The sequence below is a fragment of the Vespula vulgaris genome, chromosome 12 (assembly GCF_905475345.1).
Source record: "Vespula vulgaris chromosome 12, iyVesVulg1.1, whole genome shotgun sequence".
Classification (NCBI taxonomy): Eukaryota; Metazoa; Arthropoda; class Insecta; order Hymenoptera; family Vespidae; genus Vespula; species Vespula vulgaris.
In genome coordinates this window covers 2253603-2277500 of record NC_066597.1, presented here as the reverse complement: position 1 = coordinate 2277500, position 23898 = coordinate 2253603, and the positions used below count along the sequence as shown (strand labels likewise).

At 35.5% G+C, this 23898-nt stretch overlaps 1 protein-coding gene across 9 annotated transcripts in view; it reads right to left on the bottom strand.

The window, feature by feature from the left end:
- The window catches only part of LOC127067997 (uncharacterized), a 69939-nt gene extending 47356 nt beyond the window's left edge, over nt 1-22583 (bottom strand). The window contains exons 1-4 of one of the 9 annotated variants that reach the window (XM_051003528.1): nt 22448-22581; nt 21774-21931; nt 14674-14852; nt 13809-14564 (exon numbers count right to left, since the gene is read on the bottom strand). In XM_051003528.1, the coding sequence (XP_050859485.1) occupies nt 13809-14030 (222 nt within the window). In that variant the 5' untranslated portion in view covers nt 14031-14564; nt 14674-14852; nt 21774-21931; nt 22448-22581. Of the gene's footprint in view, nt 1-13808; nt 14565-14673; nt 14853-21773; nt 21932-22182 lie in introns of all 9 variants that reach the window. The other 8 variants (XM_051003529.1, XM_051003525.1, XM_051003524.1 and 5 more) reach the window with 8 other exon arrangements.
- Between the last annotated feature and the right edge of the window lie 1315 nt (nt 22584-23898).

Here is a 23898-nt window from a genome sequence, read left to right as displayed (position 1 = left end):
TCTCCATGAAACAAAAGCTATTTTTGGAGAAAGAGAAAGTCCTTTTTTTCTTGTTTTCTTTCTTTCTGTCTGTAGTACGTACGTACGTACGTACGTACGTGTGTGTGTGTGTGTATATGTTGGGAGAAGGAAGAGGGATGATGAAGGGAGAAGGGAAAGGAAACGAAGGGAGAAAATATTATCTCTTCGACGCTTTTTCGGAATGAAAACATCAGGAGGATAGACGATAAAGGAACGCTGTCGGTTCTTGGCATAAGCTTGTAAAGTATTTTACGAGGAGATCCGCTAGGAAAAATTTGAAATATTCACTTCTAGGAATATGCACGAGTATGTTCGATTCCATTCAAAGAAAGAAAGAAAGAAAGAAAGATGGAGTCGAATATTCTTCCTTTTCGAGTTAAATAACGTTCTACATTTCCCAGGAAATTTATGTCGTATTTTATATCACGCTGTGGTATTGGAAAGATTACGATGTTCCGATTTCGTTGTTCAACTACAAAACAATGAATTTATTTATAGTTCATGCAAATGCTTTTTTAGTTATACGTATCTCGAAATGACCTGTTTAATATTAACATGTTGTACCTATATATTAGCGCGCGTGTGTGTGTGTATTTGTAAAAAAAAAAAAAGAAAAGAAAAAATTACACCGAGCTTGCAAAAAATAATTATTTTCAAATATCATCAAATTGTTACGAATAACATATCAGTCGATGTCAAAGAATTAAATCGTCCTATTAACAAAATTGCAATTAATTCGAACGAACGATTTTTTTAATTATAGAATCCTTTAATAATTTTTCATCGTATTAAAATTGTTTTACTACGCGCTCGTTATGTTTTATCGTTTGTCTAAATCGTCGATTGATAGGAAAGAGAAAAGAGAAAAGATTTATCTCAAAGATAAAAGCTTAGATATCAAATGGTACAATAATTTCACGTTAGTTTGTAAAACGTTAGACGCAGGATAGGATAGAATAAGACAGGATAGGATAGGCAAAAGCGCGGTAAAGACAGATAATCGATTTTGTCGGGTAAAGAATAGAAAAAGAAAGGGAAATGAATCCCTTGTTGAGCTTGGTCCAAGAATCGTGATGCAAAGCGAGTTTGGATCGTATAGTATCGTTCCAACGATTTCACGATGGACTTCTATATGCGTTAGGAACGTTCGAAACCACGAGTCGCTTTGTTTGCGGAACGTCGACAACGATTAATGACTATGCTCGATCCGATCGCCTTCGATTTTCTCGTCGACCACATTCTCTCTCTCTCTCTCTCTCTCTTTCTCTCTTATACAGATACATGCATACATATAAACAGCTACTCTAAACAGAACGACGATCTAAGAATTTTCATATATATATGTATATATTAATCATTATTTTTTCTAAGTTTTTCACTATTATCAACTAATTTATAACGTCTATACTAAAGAAAGAAAAAAAGAAAATTTATGTAACGTTCACAATTTTACGTTAGTCGAGTAACTTCGATAATTTGTAAAAATAAAATCGATACGAATCGTATTCGTTTCGTTCTTCAATCGTTAAGAAATATATCGAGGTTGAGTTGAAACCAATTAGTGTGTTGCTCGAGAATCCTTATACCAACCCAATCACCGAAAGACTTTCCCTCGAACTTTCATTCGTTCTAGAAAATCTTTGAAATTTCATCCTGATTTATACATCTAAAATGTATTGTTACTTACTAGTTATTTTAAATTAAACGCGGTATTAAAATAAATAATTTATTATATAGAAAACTGATTACAAATGTATCTATATTTTTATTATTAGAATATTTCTAATAATTTCATTTGAGTAATATTTCAGAACCAGATTGAGGATCCATCTTTTTTTTCCATTATTATTTATATATATATACATACATACATATATATATATATATATATATATATATATATATATATGAAATAAAAAAAAGAAAATGAAAAATGTAATAAATTTTTTTAAAGAGAGTAAAAAACAACACAAAAAATATTTAAAAAAAAATAGCAATTTCCAGCAGATATGTATAGACGCAAGTATGCATATTATGCACCTACGACTGCATCTCGTTCCCCAGTAACGACGAGCCATACGATATTACGTCGAGTAGAAGTCTACATAGCACGTGTATATGTACTAGTGCTCGTTAACGAAGCGTACATTATCGACTATCGTCGAACAACGAGGCGATAGCCGATTAGCCTTGTCTATACTTTTATCCTATCTACCTATGATAGAAGCGAATAATAGACTCGAGAGAGAGATATATACATATGTATATATACGACGAGATAATTTCTATGATCCAACATTTATATTCCTATTGTTTTATTATAATAATATATATAATAAAATATACATGCATAAATTTTTATACGTTTTATTATATGAAATGTATTTATATATAATACGTATAATAATATCCGTAAAGATATAATATTGTATAATAATAAACATACGATAAATATTCAAATGATTTTTACGTACTAATCTTTTACGTGAATATTCATATCGTTTATATATACATATATACAAATATATATATATATATTTTATATTTATTATACTTTGATTTATATCGTATATGTTTGTTATACATCATAAATCAAAGTAAATGCTAATTACACATTATCCCTCTATTTAACTCTCGAATTTCGACTTTCTCATTAACGCAAGATAAATAACATAAATTAGTCAATTATCCGTGACTGCAAATTCATTCAGAATTTTCTCCGAAATATCCAATCCCGTTTGAGCCTCGTGTAATGTAATTCTCGTAAATGTGTTTATGCGCGCTAAGAAAAACAAACGGAAGTGAAAGGAAATTATAGTATACAGCCCGACTATAATAAAACTTCAAAGAATCATCTATGCTAATGCATTTGACACAAATGCAAAATGTATTTCTCTTTTTCTCTCTTTTTTTTTTCGTTTTCCAAAAGAAACGAAAGTATCGAAATTAAATGACTCGTTACATAAATCATTAAACTTCTCTGATGTATATATCTACGTAAAAAATAAAATTGATGTCTCATTTGGGAATTACAATCTAAAAGAAAAAAAACAAAAAAAAACAAAAAAAGTAAAAGAAAAAAGAAAACAGTAGATACTGGTCAGGAATATCGTAAAATAAACATGTTATCGCGAACAACATAGACGTCGATAACATTTCTGATCCAATGTTGAATAAAACGACATAAGTATAAAAAGAAGAGAAGAAAAAGAAGAAAAAGAAGAAGAAGAAGAGAGGAGGATTGGCTCAGTTCGTAAAACGTCATGTAACAACGATAGCTCCTGGCCATTCAGGAAAACCATGCAAACTCTGTCTCTCTCTCTCTCTCTCTGTTTCTCACATACTTTCTTTCTAAAGTCCAGGGTGCACGTCCTGCGACCTACATCAACGAGAGCGAGGATACATTATTACTACCATCGGAAAGCAAAGCTCTGATGGTGCGACGGCCGGAGGGTGTTTCAGGGTCGGTTGCCATGGCGATGTGCTGGGACGGCTACGGGGTGCAGCCTGGAATATCAACCCTCTTGCCTCTTTTCCGTGATTCCCTCTCTCTCTCTCTCTTTAACTATATTCTCCTTGTTTCTCTTTCGTCTCTATCCAACCCTCTCGCTCATTCCATCTCTCTCTCTCTTCCTCTTTATCTCTCTTTCTTTCTATTCCTCTTCATCTAACAAACCTTTTGTATCACCTTCCTCCCTCCTCTCCTCTTCCTTCTCTTTCGCTTTCCCTTTAACGTGCCTTTTCTCTCTTACAACCACGTCGTCTAACCATGACTCGCGGCTCCGTGTTTTATTCCATTGATTCGACGAATTTAACGAATCCGCGCAGTCACTATCGACGAATGGAATGATTAGTCTCTACGTATGCATTATTATACCACCTTTGAGAGAATAACCTTTCTCATTCGGTAACTTAGCATCGATACGATATTCGTATTTTAATTCTATACATTTGAATAAGACTTTATTCCCAACTATCGCTAGAAATCAATTTCATTAAAATATTCGAAGGATTGTTTCGTTTTTGATTTAATAAATGTATATGTGTGTATGTATATATGTATGTATATATATTTTTTTTGTTTCATCGTAATGATCACTTCATTATTATTAATTGATTATAACATCGAGATGACTCTTAATGAGAATTAATAATGAGATTCATTTTAAAATATATGTAAAAAGAGAAAAAAGGAAAAAGGAAATAAACGAAAGATTTAACATCAAAATTATATAATCAAACGTATTTTTAATATAGCTGTGCAAAAAAGAAAAGAAAAAGGAAAAGTAGAATCATCCTTACTACATCCTAGAACGATTTCATAATTATTTGTAAAATATGATTTCGACGTGCTTACTTTGTAACAACTCAAGATGACTTTTAATGAGAATTAATAATCATAAGGCTGTCTGAGAAAATTTGCAAATGTTTTCGTTAAAATTACAATTAATACAACGTCCATCTATTTGTATACGAGGAGGAAGAAAAAAGAGAAGAAGAAGAAGAAGAAAAAGAAAGAAAAAAAAGGAGACAAACAAATTTATTATTATTAGTATTTCATAATTATTTTTTTCGAAACAAGATCCGTAACGATTCCTCCTAGATGTTAATGTCTTTTCTTGTCAACTATTATCTTTGTGACAGCTTTTTATTATCATGTCTCGAGAACATTCTATTCCAAGCGAATCGTTTTATCGCATCGTTAGGTTGCTCTTTACGATCCTGATCCGTAAGGATATATTCAACGATCTATAGAAGGTACACGCCTGGTCCTACGTCCTACGGAAGAAGCTCGATTATTGTAATGCTCTAACATTATCGAGAGACGGACCGTTATTACGAACACTCGGCTTTATCGCTCCCGGGAAATCGTTTTATTCCGTTCAATTCGTTCCGTTCTAGTCATTAATTATACTCCTTGTGTGTTACCCACAACCTGTGAAAGAATTTATCGATCTAACGCAAGACGTAGATAAATAGACATGTATGTATATTTATATACATATGTATATACGTACATATGTATTTAATCGTCTAGGGCATCGCTATTTAGAATTATTAATATTATTATTACAGTACCGAGAAGAAAGTTGTTAAAGTTGAAAGCATAGATGTGAAAAAAAGAAAAACAATATAAAGGGAAAAATGATGAGATATAAAAATATTACGATTTTTATCCCCCTCCCCGTTCCCACCCTTTACGAAGAGAAAATCATTTCGACTTTTCGCATTTTCATTTTTATTTTAATAAAAGTCGTTTCAACCGACGTTCATTGAGAAAGAGCTTTGCGTGGTCGGTCCAAATAGGGGTAGCCACCACTTCCTTCCTTCCTTCCTTCCTTCCTTCCTTCCTTCCTTCCAATCCGGACGTGAAGAGATAGAAATAGAGAGAGAGAGAGAGAGATGGAAGGAAAGGGGTAAGAGAAGCTTGGAAGGACACCTTAATGAGAGGGAACCGAACTTCGCGCGCTAGTTAAAAACTAATTACTTTGGTGCAACGAGACTGAATGCAATTGATGCTTCTAACGAAACACAAATCTTTTCTAAAACTTATTTTCTATATATATGTATATATATATATATATACACTGCGATAGTTACATAAGAGATTTGATTTCGTCATAAGAGAATTGTTTTCTTTTTTATGATAACTCGAATGAATTCGAACAAAAAAATGTCAGGGTGCCACGATCAAGATTATAAAAAAGAAAAAGAGAACAATATTATTTTGTCAACTTCGTTATATTCAAGAAAATTAAAAAGAATAAATAATAATAATAGTTGATATTTGAGTTCTCATTCAAATACGAGGATCGTGCTCGTGTTTTGAAATTTTGAAGAATGAATTTTTTAAATCGGTATATAAAAAAGAAAGAAGAACGGCTGTCGTACCGAAAACATTTTTCTTTTATATATTTTCTTTTTCTCTTTTCTTCTTTCTTTTTCAGACTTCTATAATATCTTATGAGAAAAACTTTGGATGGTAATAACACGAATACCGGGTATATATATATACACACACAGATATTTATATATATATACTTTGAAAACTCTCATCTCCGGTCACTAATTACTTCTGTTTTGTTAATACATTAAACTATAATAACGTTCTTTGAATGAGAAACACGCTTTCATAAAAGATCACCCATCTTATCTCAGTCACTGATTACCAGCCGGAACTTTACGCAGCCTCGTTTAAAAAAAAAGAGAGATAGAGAAGGAGAGAGAGAGAGAGACAAAAGGAGAGAGAGAGAGAGAGAGAGAGATGGAGATATACGGACCACGAGGGAAATGTTGTAAAAATGTATGAAACTTTCTCCCAAATTTTCTTCCGCTCCATTTTTCTTTTTTTTCCTTTCTCTACTTAAACTTTCACATTTCGAGAGAAAGAGACAGAGAGAGGGAGAGAGGAAAGAGAGAAACGCCTAAAGTTAGTTCGACTCGTTCGGCTAATTACACCTTTGAAAAAAAAGAAAAAAAGAAAAAAAAAACGTTTATTTTGCTAATTTTAAGAGGAACAAATAAGAAAAAAAAGAAATAGAAAAGGAAACAAATATCTTTATCGACGAAAAAATTTACATCGCACGGCACCGAGAGAATTTCCTTTCTCGAAAAGAAAAGAAAAATTAGGAAAACTGATTTGCCTTGGATTTTTTTCTTCGTATTCACCCTCTTAACGTTCCCGAATATTTCGTTACAGGCGAGGGGAAAAAAAAACGCACACACACACACAGAATAAAGGACACAGGAAGAGAAACGATAGTAAATTCGAAGGGTCGTATTGAGGTTGTTGTAAAAATTTATACGAGTAAAGAGAGATAGAAAAAGAGAGGGAGACAGAGAGATGGTATATGTAGCTTCCAGCATCACAAATGTACACGTTACTTTTGTTTTACGTCTCGTATTCGCGACTCGCTTGTTTTATTTACAAGCGATAGGGACAAAAAATCTTTTTTATGTTTCTACGAGATGAGAAAAAGGAAAGAAAGAAAGACTGAAAGCAAGAGAGAGAGAGAGAGAGAGAGAGAGAGAGAGAAACGAGTGTCGCATCTGGTTTTAAACGCATCGGTAATAACATCGATGCGAATGTATTTTTCAATGCGGCAGGCTAAAACCTTGGAAAAACAACGAGAGAAGGTCGAACTCAAGTTTTAACATCGAAACGGCCGAGTTAACGAGTTTGGAAAACAAGGTAAAGAGGGAAAGAGAGAGAAAGAGAGAAAGAAAGAGAGGGAGAGAGATAGAAACAGTTAATTTGTGCATTTGCGATCAAACCGTAATTTGAATAACATTTACGGAACCCGTAATTACGTGGAAAAACACAACGGACGTGTGTTTCGATATTTCTCGATCAAAAAGAGAGAGAGAGAGACAGAGAGAGAGAGGACATTCCTCGAACAATTATTCTACCGTTTATACAAACTAAATACGAAAGAATATTGCCAAGTTTATTTACAGATAGATTATATTTTCCATAGAAAAATTCAAAAAATCGAGTAAATTAATAGCGTTTCGATTAAAACACGGGATCTATTAGATATCTTCGTTATCAATTAAAATACATCAAAAGAGATGTCCGGATTGTCTACAATTTCATTGATAACAATTAAAAGCATAAAAATAAAACAAATTCGAGTAGTTATATACGTATGTATATATATATATAAAAATAATATGAATCTCATACATAAAAAAAAAAAAGGCGAAAAAGAAAAAGAGTATCATTTTCGCCGGAGTAGAAAAAAAACAAACGAGGGAAAAACGAAAAGCAAACGAAAAGTAAAAAATAGAAAATAAAGTAACAAAATTCCATTGGTGGAAGCAAAAGAGACCGCAGCAATGACCTGCGCCTTTTGGCCCACACTTCGTACGTACGTACATATACACGTACGTACATAGATACATACATATATACATAAATACATAGGTGCATGCCTTTCGCGCTCCGAAAAAATTCCAAGTACCGTAAGAATGTAGAGAAAAACCGAGCGGTTTGGAAAATATCGTGCGAGTTTTGACAAAAAAAGAAAGAAAGAAAAAAAGGGGTGAATGAAAAAAAAAATAAAAAAAAATAAAAAAGAAGAAACGCAAAAAAAAAGAAAAAAATAAGAGAGAGAGAGAGAAAGAGAGAGAGAAGGGAAAACGCCGAAAATTCAAGCTCTGCGGGCAAACTGTAGCTAGAGATAGGTAGGTAGAGTAGGTTGGTAGGTTGGTAGGTTGGTAGGTATATTCGTACACGTAGTGGAGATGGGTTGAAACGCGGCTAACCGCGAAAAGGTGGCTCGTTAATAACCGTTGCAGAGTAAAACGGGAATGGAGAAAAAGAAGAAGAAAAATAGAGAAAAAGAAAAAGTATATAGGATAGAATAGGATAGGATAGGATAGGATAGGATAGGATAGGATAGGATAGGATAGGATAGGATAGGATAGGATAGGATAGGATAGCGTTGGTTGAAAATGTTGGACGTTCGGACGAACGTCAAATTTCAAAAGGGAAACGTGCACCGTAGAGCCATGAGAGAAATTCCCTATCCGGTTTTAGAAACATTGAGGTACCAGGAAATCCTCCGCATTATGATCTAACCTATAGATATATGTAGATGTACATACATATTTAGATACGTAGTTAGCTCTATGTATAATACATTGATCATCCGAACTATAGGAAAGAACAATTAATCAAAGAAAGATAGGGAGGAGACGAGAGAAAAGCACGATGGCGGTATCTATAGCAGCATCGTCATCCTCCTTCTTTTATCTTTGCTATCCTTCTCTGATAGTCTTGACTGTCCTAACGAAACACGTGTCACTGCGTTCGAGTATAATAACTGTGTGTGTGTGTGTGTATGAGAGAGAGAGAGAGAGAGAAAGAGAGAAAGGGGGCACACAACTGCGTTGAGCTCGTTAATCACATCGAAAGTGATGGATTAAAAGCAGCCTGCAAATGAGTTCTAATATTTTCTTTCATAGATAACAGATAAAAATCTATGACAAATGTTAGAACGTCGTCGTTTCATAATTCGATGGAAATAATAACGGTTCGGAAAGGAAACAAATAGAGGAAAAGGAAAGAAAAGAAAAGAAAAGAAAAGAAAAGAAGAGAAAAGAGATGAAAAAAAAACAAGAAAAGGAAAGAAAGATCGTAAGACTGCGAAAAAGAAAAAGAAATATATATATATATTCTTTCTAGACTTTCTTTTTCAACCTCAAGGTACTTTTTCTCTTCTTTTTCTACTTTTCTGAGAGAAAGAGAAAAAGAAAGAAAGAGAGAGAGAGAGAGAGGGACGGAGAAAGAGATACTGTCTGACTTAGCGACGAACTACTGCGAGAGGGTCGCAAAATCTTTTCAGTCGGATATCTGTAATCGCGGCGACGTAAAAAGAGAGACTCTTTCTCTTTTTGCCTTCTTACTTCCGAAGCCTGGATGCCTGGCACAAGTCGTCGTCGTCGTCGTCATGGACTAAGTCAGAGAAACGAAAGTAACGCTTGCAGCATTCAATGGAAGAGACAATACCTTTTTCCTTTTTCTTCTTTTTCTTTTTTCCTTTTAAAAAGAAGTACCTAGGCAAAAGGTCTATAACGAGAAGATGTTTCCGTTCGACGGTCTACCAGACACGCATAATACGTTCGATGAAAATCGCCTAAATTTTACATCGGAAGTTCTCCTTTTTTTTTTCGTTCTTCTTCTTTAACCTTGACTCATTTATATTTCTTAAAGAAGAGGAAACTTATTAAAAAAGGAATAATAATAACGATAATAATAATAATAATCTTTCTTATCTCGTTGAGGATCGTTAATAAAAGATTACTGATGATACACATAGGATATAACTTAATCCGAAATAAATTCATGATAACGATACTAATAACGATAAATGCCAAGGAATACAAATAACAAAGTAATGTGGTATAGAAACCACAGAACGATCGGCCACAAGGGGATATAGTCTCTCTACCTTTTGGCTGGAAGTCGAGGTAAAAGGGATGCCAACTTGGCGGTTGGCATCGCGCAAACTCGAGAGCTTTCAAAACTCACTGCGGATACCAGAATCAGCCAGGGAAATCGTACTCATACATATTCAAAGGATTTTCCTGCAATAAGTACCAGGAAGGATGGGGATGAGGAGGGAACAGGCACCCTGGATTACAGGTTACGTACATGGTACGCCTTCGGCCTTTCCACGCTTCCCTGCATGGATTATCAATCGCCCTTAGAGATCTAGAAACCTGCTCCTTCCCTTCTATCGATCAACACCCCCGTACGCGAGCCGTTTTCGTTCGCACGAAAGCTACGAAAATAAACGGCTTTATAGGGTGCGATAATACTATGTATTTGGTACTATACACTCTTTCAAAAAAAAAAAAAAAAAAAAAGAACTAAAAGAAATATTTTCGTTATATTCTTTTATGCATTATTTTACGTTAGTATGTACTACTCGAAAAAGTATTGTACGTATATGCAGATATATATCGTATTCGTCAGTACTTAACCAAATATAAATGCTTGAATTTAAACGAAAAAAGAAAATAAATAAATAAGTCGAGAAAATATTATTCAACGTTGCTAAATTTTCTTCAAATATTATTTAGCGTATTACAATCTGTATCTATTAATCTATATCAATTTTTTTTATACCCACAATAATTCATTTCATTGAGAATTTCATTAGACTTTCTAACGCGATTGGATAGTTTATAGAATTAACACTTTGTCGAATTCGAACGAAAAACGAATACTCGAGTCGAAGAATATTTTTATATAATAGATGTTAGGTCATTTTCCAAAAATTCATTACTATATATATATATCCTCATTAATACTTTCGAACATAATTCAAGGATTTGCAGAATATAAATCACATTATCTCGATGATCTGGGACTCGAAAATGAAGGGAGTAGATAATGATGAGAGTAGAGAACGATAAGAAAGCCTATCTTATATAAATATTATATATATATATATATATATATATATATATATATATATATACTAGTCTAGGAGAATAATCTTGATAAAACAGACACGGTCGTAATACGCAATCAAAATCAGACGCTGGTTATTTCGGAGATGGAATCACGAAATCTGCTTTTCTTCTCATAGTATTCGAGATTGCTCGAAAGAGCTCTCTTATTCCAGAGCATTAATTCTATGCGCTATCCGCTTCGTATAACGGCTACGATAACTTTAGACTTTCGAGATAGATTGGGTGTTCCAACGTTGGAAAGCACGTTTACACAGAGAGAAAGTGTATTGTGCTGCTGCTTAACGATAAGATTAACTTGTAAACAAATATACATTGAGAGAGTCTATCTATATCTATCTCTCTATCTCTCTATCTCTTTTTCTTCGTCTCTCTCTTTCTCTCTAACTCTAGTTTTAGCTCTCTCTCTTTTTCTCGATCTCAAACGAGCGAGAAAATTTCTTCACAGCGTATTTCGTGTTCTCACTTCTGAGAAAAGAAAATTCTTTTACGTTCCTTCACAGGAGATTTATATTTCTAGAGATACACTTTCGCAAACTGAAAAATACACTTTTCTTTCTCCCCATTCTGAAAACGATATCACACTCTATGTTCCCTTTCTTTTTGTTTTTTTTTACGTCGAAAGAAAATTTCCAAAAATAATTCTAATCAATAAATAAATATATATATATATATAAAGAAAAGATGAAAGAAAAAAAAACAAAGAAGAAGAAAAAGAAGAAGAAGAAGAAGAAGAAGAAGAAGAAGAAGAAGAAGGAGAGAAAAGAAGAAGAGGAGGAAAAAGTAGGACGAGCTTGCAAGTTTTTTCTTTTCTTTTCTTTCTTTTTTTTTCTCGACAACGTAAGCGCATTTTTACGAGGACCGTAGCAATATTTTACGGGCGATCGGCGATTGAGGAATAACCACATACCCCTCACCCTCCCTCCTAGCCCCTCTCATAAAAATTCGTCCCAGAAATATTCTTTCTCTTTTCTTGCAAATGAAAAGCTTTGCAAAGGCTTCGCAAGTTTGAGCTTTAGGACGATCATTTTTGAGAAAGAACAAAAGGAATGTGCGACAGAAAGAGAAAGAGAAAGAGAGAGAGAGAGAGAGAGAGAGAGAGAGAGAGAGAGATGGTAATAAATGGCTACGATGAATAATAACTCGGTTATTGAAAGAAAATTCCAGATGATATGAAAGAGTTTTGAAACTCAAAGCATTAGCCCAGTTTCACGAGTATCATGGATAAGGCACTGCGTCTTTTTCTTCCTCACTTTCGTTCTTCTTTTCAAGATATCTAACTCGTTCTCTCTCTCTCTCTCTCTTCTCCCATCGGCCCATTTCAACCTTACCCTTCCATTCTCCTTCCTCCCTTAGTCAACCCTACCTCACCTGGAAGCCACGTCCGCATAATGGCTATTCAGATATCGAATCGATTTATTTCCCTTGGGGCCTTCGGAAACTTGCTACCTTCTTAGCGGTGAACTTGGAATAGCTCTCTTCCTTTCTCTCTCTCTCTCTCTCTCTCTCTCTCTGTGTGTGTGTGTGTGTGTGTGTGTGTGTGTCTGTCTGTCTTTCTGAAAACTCCTACGGAATGTTATCTCCGTCGTTCGGGTCATCCCTTTTTGATAGCTCCTTCTTACCCCGAGGAAAACGTAACGCGTGTTCGTTCATCGGATCTTCGTTTTTGCTCGCTTTCATTCCACTTTAATAACTTCTACTATCGAGAGTTTAGGTAAAAGCTGTCATAACGTATGTTATGATTGTTTGAAATTACCTAGATATAGGGGAAATATATTATATGGATTAGATTCGAGAGAGAGAGAGAGAGAGAGAGATTAATGTAATGCTAACGTTAATTTGATCATTAACGTCCTTTATATAATCATAGGAAATAAAATTTTATATGATCGTTGTATTACTCGACAATCTTTCAATTATTCGTTCTTTTTATCTTAATCGTAAAGATATTTTGGAAATGAAATTGATCTATTATGGCTAATGTATTATACGTGTACGCATATATGTGTATGTAACTATGTATGTATGTGCGTATGTGTGTACGTACGTACGTGTTATATCGATTAAATTATGATCGCGATAAAAGTTCACCTAACCTGAACTATTTAATGTTATGTATAAGTACTATATGTACACTGAGAGAAGTTACTTCGAGAGGGAGAATATAGTTTAAGTGCTTTTCCAAGCGAAACTCGTTCGAAGGAGCTCATCAAATAATTAATTTAATTCTCGAATGTAACTACGATTAAATTCGTATTGAATAATATTCCTGGAGAAATAAATTTTACATACGTATGTACATACAATATTTCTCAAGTCTAATTAACTCTCAAACGAGTTCGCTGCGTTCTCCATCAGAACTAAAACAATCATTTTTAACCCCTCCATAATGCGTTATGTTACGATAAACGTTATATCACCCGTATATACTTGTGAACCAACTATAAATTATATTATTATATAGATGTTTACGTTCTACAAAATTTCTTCTCGGAGAACACGGAAAATTAGATTATTAAAAATTTTATATCGACTGAACAAGAACTATATTAGTTCATATAAATATCTAAATATTTGTACGTTCCATATTATTTCATTATAGAAAATATGAATTATTATTATTATTATTATTATTACCAAATATTAATTATCTATATTATATGAATTCAAATACTCCCGCGCACATTATAAAATTTATTTTACAAACGCGAGATACAAAAGTTCCATTATGGAGGGTTGATTACGTTGAATATAAATTATTAATATAAATATATGAAATAGAAATAAAACAGAAAAATTCAAACCTTGTTCGGATAGCCGTTGTATCTGAGGAGTTTCTTACAACACTTGCCACGATTCTCGTAATAGAACATTTGGACCATTTCTGCTCGGTCCGTCGCGGCGCTGACGGTGAACGGTGCACCGTCGTTGGTGAATCCTCTTGATGAAGATGATGATGGCGGTTGTTGTTGGGCCGGTGATTCCCGGCGCCCTAACGGCACGCACGGGCACCACCCTGAGACCATCACACAACTGATCGGGCACTTGAGCCCGACTCTTGAAAATACACCTGTCTCCTACCCCCCACCAGCCCCCCTCCACCTGCCAACTCCACCCCCCCAAACCGACACACGCGACTCACTTACTGCGGACTCGCACGTCCCACGTCTTCATGCTTTGTCTTTTCCTTTCTTTTTTCTTTTCTTTTTTCTTTTCTTTTTCCTTTTCTTTTCTTTTCCCCCGTTTTATCTTTTCTCTCGTCTTGTTCTTGTTTATACTTCGATCCGAGGAGCACCTACTTCTTTTTTCTTTCCTTTTCTATCTTCTTCTCTGTAGGATTTCTTCTTCGTTCGTTCTTTTTTATTTTTTTTATTTTTTTTTTTCTATTTTATTTTTTCTTCGCTTATGTCTATTATTAAAGATTATAGTAACATGTACGTTTTTATATGTTTTTTTTTTATTTTTTATTTTCTTTATTAATTTTTTTTTTCTTTTCTTTTTTTTTATTCTTTTATTCGTCGTCAGCACAAAAACGTGCTGGTAGTGGTACAGGTGTTAACCTAAAAAAAGAAAATACACATTCGGTTAGGTCGCTCTTTTTTTTCCCTCTCATTCGGACTCTTAATGATAATGAATTTTCTTAAAGAAAGAAGAAAAAAGATTTCTCACTAATATTCGCAATATTCATTTCTTCGTGTTCACAAAGGCAGACGATTCTTTTCCTTATCATCCTTCTTTTTCTTCCTCCTTTTTTCTTCTTCTTCTCAACGAAAAGAAAAGTTTCATTTCGAAATATAAATCTTTTCCCAATCAATTCCGAACGCTCTTCGATCAATATGATAATTCTTCTAGATAACATTGAAGAATATAAGAACTTTTTATTGGAACCGACACCCTTTTTCTCGACCGATAATTAAGATTATTGGATGACTTCATCCCTTTCTCTTCTTTCCTTCTTTCTTTTTTTAATTCTTTTCTCTTTATCTTGGTAAAGAAAATCCAATCGGCTTTAGCCACGGCTAGGCGTCGTTCGCTATTATTTCTTTCTTTTCACGCGCGCGTCTCTACAAAGAGTTGAATCGAGGAAAAAGAAACGGCGCGAGAAATAGAGAGAGAGAGAGAGAGAGAAAGAGAGAGTAGAAAGAGAGAAAGAGAGAGAGAAAGATCGAGATCGAGAGTGAGAGACAAAGACAGAGATGTAGACAGAGATGTAGACAGAGATGTAGACGAGACGTAGCGGAGACAGAGAGAGGGTTGGTGGTTGGAAGGAGGAAGGGAGGGAGAAAAAGGGGTGGTTTAATCGTAGAGCAGGTCAATTAAATCTAAATTCCTCCGAGCGCGCGCGTTCGTCGGATTCGAGCGGACAAAAGAGCCGAGGCTCGAGAACGAACGAGCCGAAGCTGATTCTCTCACAAAGCCTTCGCTGTTCTTTTTATGGAGAGTTACTACACTGGTACCAGTACTACTAGTCTCTTTCTCTCTTTCTCTCTTTTTCTCTTTCTCTCTTTCTTTTTATGTGTCTATCTGTCTGTCTGTCTGTCTGTCTGTCTGTCTGTCTGTCTGTCTGTCTGTCTGTCCGTTTTTCTCTCTCTCTATCTCTTTATCTCTCTCCTTTTCTCTTTCTCTCATCCTTGCGACAAGACGTACACAGCAGCTTTCTGAAGAGTTTTAATTAAAGCTCTAACCCCCTCTCTCCAACCCTTCGTCGACTTCTCCAAATCGGCGCTCGCTTTCGATTCTTTCTCGAAAGCAATGCCGAGTGTAACGATAAGGAGATATAGCCCTTTCTACCACTCTGATATCTCTCCTTTTATAAAAGAAAATATCCAAGAAAAAGTTAAGAGCAAGAATCTAGATCTCCAATTGAACGGATAAAGTTTCAAAGTTGTTGAAGAATTTGAAGAAAAAAAAAAAAAAAAAAAAGAACAAGAGAAAAGAGAAAGAAGAAAAAATAAAACTAAAAACGTTTGCTTTCGTACAGGTACTTTTACTTAACTATAAGTGCCCGCTGAACTTTTATAATCAAATTTTCTCTAACTTTGCCAAATGAAAGGAGAAAAATAAAAAAAAAAAATTAAAAACGCAATAAAAACGATTATTTAAAGAAAATTGATCGATACGATTGTCCTTTTACGCTCGAACGAAATATGATTTCCAGCATGAAGGTCAACGGACAAGAACCTGGAAACGCCTCTTTCTCGTCTTCCTAAAGCAAAGCTGGAAAAGTTTCCGGAGTTTCTCTCTGTCTCTCTTTCTCTTTCTCTCTTTCTCTCTTTCTCATTTCGAATTAAATTCCTGTCCGCCCTCGGAACACCAAGCTCTCCTTGCCAGTGCCATAGAAATACGAGAGAGTTTCGTTTCAAACTAATCTCGAGAATGATGCTAAAGAAAGAAAGAGAGATATAGAGAAAGACAGAGACGCACAAAGAGAGAGAGAGAGAGAGAGAGAGAGAGAGAGAAAGGGAAGAAAAAGAACTGTATAAAACACGTGTTAAAAATTACAATCTTTTTTTCTTTGCAATATTTAAAAGACACTCGTCATTAACGACTGCTATTATTCTAATGTAATAAAAATAATTTTAAATCATCGAGTTGCTAATTAATTAACTACGAAACTCGTAAGTTTGTAATTAGGAAATTGAAGAAATTAAATTTCGATGCAACTCGTATGCGTCTAACTGAGAAAATGAGAGTAAATGTGATGTATTGGACGATGCAACTTCCTCCTTTACATACACACGCGCGCGCGTACACCCGTAAAATACGCTGTCGACCGTTCTAATTTCTCATTTATTCTTGATAAACGGATTAACGCGGTTAAGAAGAAAAAAAAAAATAAAATAAAATAAAATAAAGAGAGAATAGAAAAAGTTTTATTCAGATTTTACTATTAAGGCAAGAGATTTTTTAATATTATAGAAAAATATTATCGATAAACGTAATATCTCCTTGACGATTCTCATCTCTCGTCTACTTCGACAGTTTTCTTTCTTCCTTCTCATTCCCCCATTTTCATCTTTTACCTCTTCCGATCTGGAGACGCGTCACTGCTTGCATCTTATATTAGCAAATTTTCATTCCTTTGCATTTTTCATATCGATGGTAGAGCAGTTTATCAAGGCTGCGTCGAAACGATTCTCTGATCTCTACTCTCCAACCTTCATAAACTTTTCAATTCGTCCATTTGCAATGTCAATAAAAGAGAATAAAATTAATATAAATGTGAAAAATTCCAAATAAAAATATACAACTACTTCGAATACTGATGGGAAGTAAATATAATCAATTTCAATGTTCGAATGTGGTAGATAACTCTCTCTCTCTCTCTCTTGCCCTTCCTCTTTGTATTTTATTCCGAAAACTTTCGAGAAACAATTTAGAACGATATAGAACTCGTCGGTGATCTCGAACGAACGAACGAACAGAATGTTCGACACCGAGCTACAACGGATTCTGGTGTCCCAAAACACAGAGAGATGAGAGACGTACCAATTCGAATGTACCTAGAAACGGAGAAACTCTAGTTGGAATCCTGCAATTCCGTTTTTAGGACGACCTCGATCCTCGACACGTATCGAACTCGAACACATTGAAATTTCTCTTAGAGACACATATTTGCCTTTCCATAGACAAAGTGCCTGGTATCCCACGCAAATAGAACTATGCTTTTTCTTTTTTCCTTTGTTCCCTTTCTTTCTTTTAAAGACGGAGATTAATTTAGACTTACTCTTCCTCTTAGTAATCCCTTTTCAAACTCTCTGATCTCGGAAACTTCATTTTCCAAGTAGAACGTTGACGTTCGGTACTTTGTTTGATCGCAAACTAATTCGATTGTTCTGATCGAATAAGTTTGAGGACTGGTCCCTTAGCCGCCATCAAAATCACGAATTTTCTATACCACCCCTCTCCCACCCCCACCCCACTTTAAAACCTTCATCCCCAAACACACCAAAACCCAACCATCCGCCCGACTATCGCTCGAACCACCCTTTTCTCGAACATCCCTACGAATACCGTTCGGAAACTTTCAATTCTACCTTTCCACTCTTTCCAGGTATTCCTGCCTTTCTCGCAGCTTTCCGCACGAACAAACCGACTGTGAGAGAGCTCGTTTCCCTGGAATTACTTCTCGTACGTAGTCGAGCGGAATCATGAACCGCGACGCATCGATTTTTCGACGGTATCTCGTGTAACGACGAGAGAGCGAGCGAGTGTGTACGTGAGATAGAGATAAAGAGATAGAGAAAGAGAGAGAGAGAGAGAGACAATTTAATTAAATCCCAAGACTTACGTCGAAAGAACCTCGACTTGACGAATTACAGTAGGTAAAATCATCTAGATTTTGAATCGTTATGACGGACACAGGGTGCATTCGTTAAAGAGTATCTCTACGTATCCACGTATTTACGTTTGTTTCTTTTCTGAAATTATCTAAAATATTACTTCGTTGCTTTCAAAGATCTTTCTTATCTTAGAAAAATAATGTACCTATCACAAACGTTGATATACTCGCCCTGTATATCTCTCCTTCTTCGTTCTCTTGATTATTTTTCTTTCAGGCAAAGACGTACCAACACATATATGACATGTGAGCACGGATACGGAGGAAACCTGTTTCGTTTTACCACAAAATCGAGTAAAAAAGCTTCGTAGCTCGTTACGTTTTTACGATGAAATCTGAGAGAAATGGCAAGGACGATAGTAATGTGGAAAGGAATAAAATACGATATAATAACGAGAAGTTCGGCTAAAGGATTCATTAATGTTATTTTACGTAATGGTATGTGAATATATATATATATATATAATTTTTTTAAGCTAAAAAAATCGAGCCGTTGTCGTAATATATTCAAGCTAAAAGGAAGAAATAAAAAAAAAATAAAAGAAAAATAATAACGATAAATAAAAAGAATCCGAGTCTAAGAATGCTTTCTAAACTACAGAATTTATGACTTCGTTCGTTAGAAAGTTAGATCGTCGCGTTCCCTCAGACATCTGGAGTCGCATTTCAAAGTTGCCGGCCGTCACGTCGGATGCACTGACGCGACGTTTATTTGCGTCAACTTCGTTGCCGGGAGATTTATAAAGTTTCCAAACGAGCTCTCGCACGCACGTGCCATCGACTAAACCGACTAGATTTATATACAGTCTAAATAAAAAATAAATAAAACAATGAAAATTAAAAAAAAAAAAACATTAGCTATATTTATACCGATAATTCGAGAATTAAAGTGTACTCAAAAATAATATCTCACGGATGGCAGCAAAGAAAAAAGAAAGAGGAACAAAAATCGATTACTATCAAGTGTCAAGTAATTGACAATCGATCAATGAATCGTTCTTTAATTATAATATTTAGATCAAATTAAACGATCGATATAGAAGAAGTAGAAAAAGAATTCTTTTTAATCGATAATTTATCTCGTTAATCGAATATATCACTACTGTCGATCTTATATTTCTCGTCTACCATTCGATACTTCAGATCAGCTGTTAATTTTTAATAAGAACGTCTTATAACTACGAAATAGACGATTCGACGTAAACGAAATAAAAACGCTGAAAGAATATTCCTACGGTAAGCTCGAACTTGGGAAGGGAATATTTAAATTTGAGAATATTTCGGCTCGGTTCGTCGCGCATTGTTTCAAAGGTCCTGTCTTTCTCTCTAACGTGTCCAGCCGTGCTCGTAAAATCGTTGGAACGCCAACTCCGTACAAACGTGGAAAATACAAACGCGGATAGGCGATACGAGTTCGCGAGGTGATTCAGTTTTCCATGTAAAAACGAGAATTGTATAGGTACGCTCGCGCGAACTCGTAATTCGGTCCAATGATGTGCGTAAACGTTGTTAGATATATATGTATATATACACACGCATGTACATACATACATACATACATGCGGCATTTGTGTTGGATAAATATCGTTGCGGGTCAATTTTTTTATTTTTTTTTTTTTTTCGTTGGTAACTTTTTCAAAGAACAAAGGAAGCAAGCGAGAAAAAATAATGAAGCTTCGCGAGTGAGGAAAAATGAAAAGAAGAAAGAAAGAGAAAAAAGAAAGATAAACAAAAAATAAAAAGACAAACGAGGAACAATTAAAAAAAAGAAAGAATCTTTCTCTTCTTTTACGATAAAATCATACTTCCTCGTACGTTTCGCAACGGTTAATTTACAATTTGTAGTTGAAATTCGACGAACTTTCACGCGGCCGACTGACGAAGGGGCAAGTAGAATAGTGAAACACAATGTTAGAAAGAGAGAGAGAGAGAGAGGAGAGAGTGGGAACCTAACGTATCGTGTGCACCTGCATCGTGCGTGCGACAGGTTTGATTTACGTTGGTACATAGTCGTAGGACAAGGACGACGACTATGGTGTTTAGTTTAAAGAAGGATTTGTCAAGTTACAAAGGTAACAGAATAGAAAAAGGAAAATAGACTAACAAAAAAAGACAAAGTACAAAAAAAAAAAAATTGAAAAAAATAGAAGAGGAATATCTCGGTTGTGATATCGTAATCCCTCTTCGTTCCGTGGAAAAATCTCATTATGAGAAGAAGTTTGTATGTACGTGAGCGTGCGCGCGCGTATGTATAACTGTGTGTATGCGCGCGTGTATGTGCGAGAGAGAGAGAGAGAGAAAGAGAGAGAGAGAGAGAGAGAAAATGGCTCTCCATTGCGGGAGATCGATCCACCCACGCAGTGAAGCGTGTCTCGAGTAGGGGGGGTGGCGAAGGGAGAAGGGTGAGGGAGGTGTTAGAGGGTAGAAAAAATATGAAAGACATTCCGAAAATTTCAATAACGATCAAGGGCGAGAACGTTGCTAGAGAGGGTTAGAGAGGAAGGGGAATGAAGAAGTGGAAAATGTCTGGATACGGAATGATTTATATTTTTCTTCGCAAAGGGAAGGGTACTGAAAAACAACGGAATAATTTTGACCCTTGTAATTCCAATCAAAATATTGTAATTTCGTTTAGTAGCTAATAACACGCCGAGATCTCCCTTTATATTTTGTTTTCTTTCTTTTTTTTTTTTTCATTTTCGTAATTCAAAGAAGGTAGTAATCGTTTTTTTTTTCTGTTTCATTTTTTTTTCTTTTTTTTCCTCCGCTATGGTCAACCGAGAAACGATTTTTTTACGACCCATGATAAACGAGAGAGAAAGGATCAAGACGATTAACTTTGAATCGTTTACTTAAGCCACTTGTTCCTACTCGTAAGTCTTTCTTTCTTTCTTTCTATTCGCTTGTCTGTCTGTCTGTCTGTCTGTTTATTTGTCTGTCCTTCTGGCAGACAACGAGTGCAACGTTCGTTAACGCTCATACTTTGTATTAGCGTGAGACGATCGGTTGCCATGGAAATTTCTCAGTGACGAAGCCCCATCGAAAGCGAGAGCTTGCTGGTGTTCTTGCGTACGAGACGAATCACCAAAGTGTAGAAAGGAGAGATAGAGATGGAACGAATTATAAACGTAAAGAGAATAGAAAGAGATAGAGAGATAGAGAGACAGAGAGAGAGAGAGAGAGAGAGAGAGAGAGAGAGAGAGAGAAAGGTATCAATCTCCGCCAATTAAATCCCCGACAGTAGAACATCTGCTTCAAGTGTGCGATTAAACTCACCATACAAAAAGAAAAGAAAAGAAGAGAAAATGTAATACGATTTCTATCCAAATCTGATTCCTTTCGAAGCGAAAAAAACAACAACAACAACAAAAACGACGACGATGACGACAAGGACAACAACGAATCGATAAAAATAGATAAAACAAACCTTACGTCGTTTAGAACTACGTCTCGAACGAGAAAGGGCAGAGCAGGTCCACAGTGACGTTGTTGTCCACCACGAGGGTATTTTATCTCTTCACGATTTCAAACACACATGATCGGAAAAAAGAAGAAAACAATGAACAACGTCGACGATGATTCTCTCTTAATGTTCACCAAAAGGAGGGAATTAAAAATGATGAAAGTGAAACGAGCGAAAAAAAATTAAAAAACAGAAAAAAAGAAATAAAAAAAATAGAGAGAGAGGGGGGGGAGGGAGGAAAAGAAAAGCGAAGAAGGAAAAAAAATTTCACGGGGTTAAATAGAAAAAACGTAGAAAGGTCAAAAAATTCCCTCGATTTCTCTTTCCTCTCTCTCTCTCTCTCCCTCTCTCTCTTTGTTTTGCACGTACGTACCTATTACCTACGTATATGCATAGGTATTCGTGTATGTGTACGTGTATTTTCTCCGAGAGAGAAAGAGAGAGAAAGAGAGAGAGAGAGAGAGAGAGAGAGAGAGAGAGAAAGAGAGAGAAAAGAAAAAAAGAGAAAAGACGGATATTTAAAAAGAGAGATAGATAGATAAATAGATAGATAGATAGAGAGATAGTGAGATAGAGAGAGAAAGACAGAAAAAGAGAAAGACGGAAAGAGAAAAGAATAGAAGTATTAGGACAAACACCGTCGGCACTGGCGACGTACGAACGCGAACTAAAAGGCCGCACACTCGTCGCTCGACGTCGCGGCGACGGCGGCGAGCGGCGCTTCCTTCGTTTCGACGGCGCAGGGCTGACTGAGGGCTACGAACGAGTCCGCGAACTGTTTCGAAGCGCCCACCACCATCGTCGACGAAGCGGGGATGATGATGATGCTGCGCCACCCACGCGACGCACGCACACACGCATCGTCGTTATCGTCATCGTCATCGTCATCGTCATCGTCATCGGCATTGTCATCGTCGTCGTCGCTCAACATCACACACACGCACATGCATACCTCTTTTTTCTTTTTCTTCTTTTTTTTCTTCTTTTTTTGACACGAAAAGGACCCACGCGCAGATCTCCACCCTCTCTTTCTGGAGGTATTGTTTGTTTTTTTTCTTCTTGTTTTCTTTCTTTTTCTTTTTTTTTCTTTTTTGTTTGTTTGTTTTTTTAATGTATGTTAGTATTCACAAAAGTAATGACGGTACGTATCGAGTATTATTGATAAATAATTTTATGTCATGCCCGACATATATTGTTCTTATTTGTATGGATTATATATTATCGATGTATGAATTCGTTTTAAGTACGCTATATCCAGTATTTGTTTACTTTCAGATATTCTTTCGTTGGATTTGAATCAATGCATCTTTTTTATTAGAAATGTATTAGTTTTATTACGTTTTACGATATGTGTGTAACAATTGACAAGTCATTTGCTTTTTATCCTCGTTTCGTTTCGTTTCGTTTCTAGGATCAAATCTTTTTATCGTGAAAATAGAATATACGAATAAGAATTGGGATATGGAAAATGTGAATCATTGAATTATTACGCAGTGCTATTTTAAGTAAATATTTGATACTTGATAGTTGTGATGTGATCGATGTGAAATAATATATCTGTCTTGTTATATCTTTTCCGTTCATGTTCACTCAGCAAGGAATTTTCGAAACGATGAAAACTAGCTAGTACGATGCACGACGAGTGCTCGAGCTAGTCGTTATACCCGTGTAATCCCTATATTCGACGTACTTACACGTTCTACGACAGGAACGAGGAGAGAGGAGGATGCTCTCTAGCTTTTATGCTCTCGTGTGCGTAGCTTTGTGCTTCTCTTCTTCGCGCACGCGCCATCGTAAATCTCATTGCCGACTCTTCTCTAGACGTGTCTCGAAAATATCGCATGTATGTGTGCATGTCCATGTGTGCGTGTGTGATGTGAGCGCATATACGCAATTTCTTTTCTCCGATTTAACAACATTAACGAACGATACAGAAGATAGATAGATAGATAGATAGATAGATAGATAGATAGATAGATAGATAGATAGATAGATAGATAGGACGTACAATCGGATAATAAAAAAGAAAAAAGAAGAGAAATAAAATAAAAAAGAAAGACATTTGTTCATAGCCGCCAAGAATTTTTAA